We start from the raw sequence: 6,681 nt of genomic DNA on the forward strand, positions 1-6,681 counted from the left end.
GCCTCCCAGACAACAATTACTAGAGAATATTAAGTTACATTTATACCTCACAGATGTTGATTAAAGGGCTTACCCTTTATTATAGGGTAATAAAGAATACACTACTTAATATGTCGAAAACATTAAAAAAAGTACCTTCAATAGACCCACAACAATGAGTTAGTGATCATGACTTAAAAAGTACGAGGTTCCTGATTCATCTCAAATATACTTAACTAAAATGGCTTTGTTTTACAATAACGTTATTACTGACTCCACTGCATGTACCTGCCAACCAACATAACCCCTAGTTACCTCCCTCATCCTTACTTGTAGACGCTTTGCTGTTTACATGGCACAAAAAAGAAGTATATACATTAATCTAAACTTAAAAATATATGTATATTCTAAAATAATATACATGGCTTCTAGTATTGTTAATACTTGGTATTTCTTTACTATAAACTGATGCAGATTCATAAAACTGCCAGATTTTAAATTCCTAGTAAATTATTCTCTACATCCAGAAGTTTCCTATGCATACAAATAATATGAAGCGTATTTACAAATAATATGAAGTATGAATATGTATTTCTATATGTAATTAAAACTCCAAAGGATATCTTGCTCATAATAATAACTGGTCAACTACTGGTGACAGCATTTTTTTTAATTGTTTAAAAATGTACGCATTATGAATAATACTATCTTCTGAAATACATATACAAATATCATAGCTCAATCTAGTTAATTAACATTGTCATTACATATTGCCACCTTTTTGTACTGAAAAACTTCTCCCTTAATGTTTTTCAAAATACAATATATAGGTTATTAGTTACCACCACACTACAACAGATACTCTAAAGGACATTTACCTGTCCTCTATTTCAAGTAAATGTTTTAGTTAGAACCTAAAAATAACTTCAAAAGACTCGGGTATTAAGGAGATGCGTGCTATCTAATGGGCTTTTGAGGGGCAGTGGGATTCCAAGAGGTCTATGTTATAGCTCTAATATGCTGAGGACCTCCACGGACCCGTAGGAGGGGAAGCGGCCTGAAAGGAGCTCAGACTGTGCTTTGAAATGCATATCTTGTTCCACAGGCTCTTTCTGTTTCTCTCTGCAGTAAGGTGGGCAACGTCCATCCACTTTAGGCCACATTCCTTCTCGCACAGGTCCAAGATCACTGTGGCCAGGCAACTGTGAGCTAAAACCATGAGCCAAAGCAAACCTTTTTTTAAACTTTTTTCCTCAGGTATTTTGTCACAGTGACAAAGAGTTACCAGCACACTATCCAACCCAGTTGTGCTCACTAAAACACAAGACATTAACAAAGTACCAGTAAGTACTTCACATTCACAGCCCTGAAAAGTAAAGCTTGTCTCCATACTTAACCTGATTCTCAAGTTGGCAAAACAGAGCCCTGAGACCAGCTCTGGCCTCCACCATCATGTAGTTCTGTCAGAATATCTATCCTTTTATGTGTGATTTATGAAGGCTTCCTCATAATAGTAATAGAACAGCAAGATGGAGGTGCAGTAATCAAGACTACAGAACCCTGAAAATCTAGAAAACTTAGCACATGACCTTTAACATGATCAGATAATAGTTTCTCATCCTATTTGTAGGACCTGGTGTTCATCAACAAGGCAAAGAATAATAGCAAAGCAATGAAATGACATATTCATCACAGAGCTTAGAACTGAGAGCTAACTCAGTAATACAAGCAGCCTACCTATTAATCTATTTTTCTTTTCAGAAGAAAAAAAGCTGTTACAATTACTATAAAGCTTTTTTTTTAATGGTTTTTCAACATAGAATTTTTCTGTGTAGCCTGGCTTTCCTGGAACTTGCTCTGTAGACCAGGCTCACCTTGAACTCAGACCCTCTAAGTCAGATGCTTCTGCATCCCCCTGGGTACTGGGATGAAAGGCATGAGCCACCACTGCCTAGCACATGAAGAACTCTTATTTCTACACAATTCCACTTTCAATAAACAAATTACTTTAAAAATAGAGTTCTATTACCTCAATTCGTGGTTTCTTTGCTTCTGCTAAAACTTCATCTGCAGCTCTTTTGACTACAACAAAAATAAACGTAAGTAAGTATGTACTATATGAAAGGAGTTTTATTTAATGTTCAAGATAATGATGTGACAGGTGTACCTTGAGTAGACCGCTGAAGACCTATTTCCAGGGGGGCACTCCTGTCTATGCTTGCTGATGTTGCTGAAAATGGAAAGGAAAAGTCATATAAGCAGATCAGTATTTAAGCATATACATTTTGGGCATTATTCTATAGGAAATGCTCAAGCTTTGTTTCATTCCTTATATCCATAGTAGGAATTCCCAGGGTAAACTGGTTTCGAAAGCAGCTCTGTAACAGTACTTTATTAACAAGATGACTCAGAATTAGAAGTAAAGTCTGTGAAAGAATAACTATTTTTAAAAATTTAGCTTACAAACTACTAAGATGCTAATTACTGAAGTTAATTGGTCACTTCAGATTATACTATGGTACAGCAAACACATCTAAAAAATATGCTTCCCCCAAATACTTAAATATGTACACATCATAGAACATGCAAATTGTACTTATTCTCAATTGATAGGAAACTTCCAACTAACCTTCAAATTATTTTATTGTTCAATGGCTCAAAATAACTATTAAAAAGAGAGCGAGGACCTGGTCCCTTCTAGCAAGTTCCTACTCCCCTATATAAATAGCTATTGTCTTGTATATCCTTCTACAGATATAAGAAATACAATTATACCATTTTCCACAATCAGCATAATATGCAGAATATTCTGAAACTTGCTTCCCATTTACAGAAGAGTATTGGCTCAGACGCCCCTTCCACACCAGTGGCTATTCCTTATATGTGGAATAACTATAATTCATGTGACTGCTTCCCTATCAATAGGCAGTTCAACTCTAAGCCTTTTGTTATTACAAACAAAAACATGAAGAAAGCACACATATGTCACTTTTTACATTTTCAAGTATAGCTCTAGGCCACTTTCAAATGTAGGATGTGGACATTGTTTGTGGCTGTCCACATCCTCAGGAAGGGTATAAAGTAAAACAGCCAACAATGCCCAATGCTTCCTGACAGCCTAACCAGGGTTCACTGACAAACAGCAAGACATAAAACCTGATTTTTCTATCCTTTAAACCTGTAATTATACAATAATTCAAATGATTTATCACCTTTTCTGTTCATTCTGTTACTATTCAAGTTGTTGGTCTTTTGTGCATCTATTTCTAAGATCCCACTTCATGTGTTAACTAGTACTACTGACCCTTTTTCTCTTATACAGGAGTTAAAACACTTTCCAACTTATCAGGGATTTTTTATGAGTAAAACTTGTTTTATTTTTATCAACATATTTACTGCAAATCCCACCTTCTTCCATTGAAGTGACATATGTCTTCATTTCAATATTAAATTGTTGTGTGTATCTCTAGAGTCAGATACACTGCCATCACACTACAAGGCTGGCCAGCCTCACATCTGCATCTCTCATCCGACATTTGGAAGCTGTTTTATTAACATATCTACTGACTCACTTTCTCAGTTATAGGTCTTTAAGTTCTCCACTCCACAACTATTAGTTTTTGCTCATATTTTTCTCACTTTGTTACGACACTCAGTTATACCTAATAAAATTTAAAATTATTCTGTAGTTTTACTATTCAAAAAAGTTGTCTAGACTTGAGATCATGCTTTAACTCACATTAACAGTTAATAACTTTGTGTTATTAATTATAACATGCCTATAAACGTGATATTAACAGCTATTCAACTTTTTCATTGAACTAGTAACATATTTTACAAATTAACAAAACAATATATCTGAGAACTAAATTTGTCCTAGGGAAAACATAAGAAATGATGTAGATAAAACAACTCACTGAGACTCTCCCGAAGTGAGCCTATTTACCAGATGTATCTGAGACACTTAGTAAAACTGAAGAATCCTACATTCCCTTCACACACTCTTTAAATGGGAGAGAAAATTAGAGTAAACCTAAATACATACATATATATATATATATTTTTAAAAAAAAGATATACTATGAATGTCATGTTCCAAATAATTAGATTTGCCTTGAATCAAAACAGACAAAAATAAATAAGGCAGCTTTTTTCAATCTTTCCATCACAATTGCCATTTGTAGGAATGGTATCCCCCTCATTCCTTGTTTACCTCATATAAAAGTAACAAGATTTTGCATTCCGCACAGTGCCCAAATAGAATTTTAGGAATAAGCATGGAAGGCCAGTAGTAAAGCACCTGCCACACAAACCTAGCAATCTAAGTTTGATTCCTGGAAGCTACATAAAGGTGGAAAAGAAATGATTCTACCAAGTTATTCTCTGACCTCAACATTCAAGCTGTGGTACGTGCAACCACATACATACATATGCAGACATACAATTTGGGGGTGGGGGCTGTAAAGAGGTAGACATTTGCTAAATGAAAAATAGCAAAAGAAAACAGTCCTGGTGGTCTTCCTATTAGCCACAAAATTCTCTAGACACTAGCAGTCCAGCTTAAAAACAAGGAATGGAATGTGTAACATAACTGCTATCACTGGCATAGTGGTAATACATCCCATCCCAGGGAAGATGAGGTTTATTTCTGTAAAACCAACTTACGTGTATTCTATAAGGAAATAATAATGTATTCAGTTAAATATCTACTGTACACTACTATTCTAAATTTCTGAGTAATAAAAAAGACAACTGAAACAATTGTTCCTATAATGTTCATTCTCTAGGAGACAACACAGACATATCCAAGTAAGCAATAAATACAATTTCAGGAAAAAATTTGCATTTTTTTCTAAAATAAATAAGATTTTATTACATAAAGAAAGGTGTGAATGTGGATGGCATTTTGTGCTTTAGAATGGTCAGAGATATCCTCACTGACAGAACAATATTTGGAAGAATATTTGAGCACTGATGGAAGAGGAGAGCCTAACGACAATACAGACAACTGAAGAGAGAAGTGCAAACGCAGAGGCTGAGACTAGACCAACTGAAAGACCAGTAACTGACTGCGGCGATAAAAGAAGACTGATGGAAGTCATTGAGACTTAGGAAGAAACAACATCATGGAGTCCACAAGGCAAGACATATGAGCTTTATCCTCATAAAACGTGTAATGAAAACCACAAAGGGCCTTGAATAGGTAAATGGTACAACTAAATTGAAATACTTTTTCAAAAACAAATCTTGTTAGATACAGAATAAACTATAGCAAATAAAGAGTAGGAATATGTAAGGTTTTAGAACACAGGAAGAAGACAAATGAGATAGGGTAGCAGTAGAGGAAAAACTGTCATGGTTTCCATGGCAGAAAAAAGAACTTACAAATGTTGCAGATATGTCAGAAAACCATTTCCCACCAGGGTTTAAGGACTAAATCATTGCACAGTTATGTAAGGTACCACCACTCTTAAGATGAGAACAGGCTCAGTTTTGTTTCATGTGGGTGGAGAAGGAAAGAAATAAATTGGGTACTCTATTTTGGACATGTTAAATTTCAGATGTCTGTAAAACATTTAAAGGAAGATGACAAATGTAAATTTATAAATATGAAGAAAAGTTAGTGGAATAAAAAATGCAGCTGACACTTGAACATGATGGTTGGGGCACTGATGTTCTCATTAAGTTGAAAACTCATACATAAATTTGACTTCTCAAAAAAACTTCAAAAAAAAAATACTGTTGTTTACTTGAAGGTACTTAGCTATAACACAGCCAATAACCCATATTTTAGAATATTGTACACGATATATGGTGAAAAAATATCTAAGAACTGCCAGAAATTACTTTGTACAATAATATGTACTAACCTAAAGAGGTGATCGCATTACAAGATTAGATCACATGACACTTTAAGCAGACGGCTATACTGACTCAGCTTACTCCAACTGTAATAAATGCCTATAAATCTATAAGATACTAACCTTAATTTTATAGTTATGACTTAATACTGCATCTTATGTTTCTTTACATTTCAAATGGTATCATATAGTACAGATATATCCATGTGCCTAAGTTTTGTTAAGTTTTAACTGTATCTAATAAACTTTTGTATTACAAATGAATAAAAATCATTTACACATTTATGAAATTCCTTCTTTTTGTCCTTGTACTTTTACATTAAGCTACAACATAACAACTTTTTTCATAATTTCTTTGTGATGGCTAAAGTTTTCAACATTGGCACAAATCTAAAAACAAAAACAAAAATCCTCACCACATATAAGTGGACCTGTACTTATTAAATCTAAACTGCTCAAAGACCAACTATATTTGGAATTCAGTGATAGGAATAGGGCAGGATATTTAAAGCATAAAACTTAGAAGATGTCACCTAGAGATTTTAGAGATTCAAGAGAAAAAGAAAACTCAAGCCATAGAAAACATCCTAGCTAGTTTTATGTCAACTGGCACAAGTTATGAGGGAAGAGAAAGCCTCAGTTGAGAGAATGTTTCAGTAGGATTGATTATCTGTAGACAAAGTGTATAGTGCATTTTCTATATTGTTGACTGATGTGGGAGGGCCCAGGTCACTGCAGGTGGCAACAACCTGGGCACCACGGTGGTCCTGGAGGTCATAAAAAGCAGGCTGAGCAAACAATGAGGAATGAGCCAATAAGCAGCATTCCCCCACAGCCTCTG

At 34.7% G+C, this 6,681-nt stretch overlaps 1 protein-coding gene across 2 annotated transcripts in view; it reads right to left on the minus strand.

The window, feature by feature from the left end:
- The window catches only part of Cdc73 (cell division cycle 73), a 102,108-nt gene that overhangs the window by 87,735 nt on the left and 7,692 nt on the right, over nt 1–6,681 (minus strand). For both annotated transcript variants that reach the window (NM_001024769.1, XM_039090729.2), the window contains 2 exon segments: nt 2,009–2,061; nt 2,147–2,209. In NM_001024769.1, coding sequence (NP_001019940.1) covers nt 2,009–2,061; nt 2,147–2,209 — 116 coding nt within the window.

The sequence above is a fragment of the Rattus norvegicus genome, chromosome 13 (assembly GCF_036323735.1).
Source record: "Rattus norvegicus strain BN/NHsdMcwi chromosome 13, GRCr8, whole genome shotgun sequence".
Taxonomy (NCBI): Eukaryota; Metazoa; Chordata; class Mammalia; order Rodentia; family Muridae; genus Rattus; species Rattus norvegicus.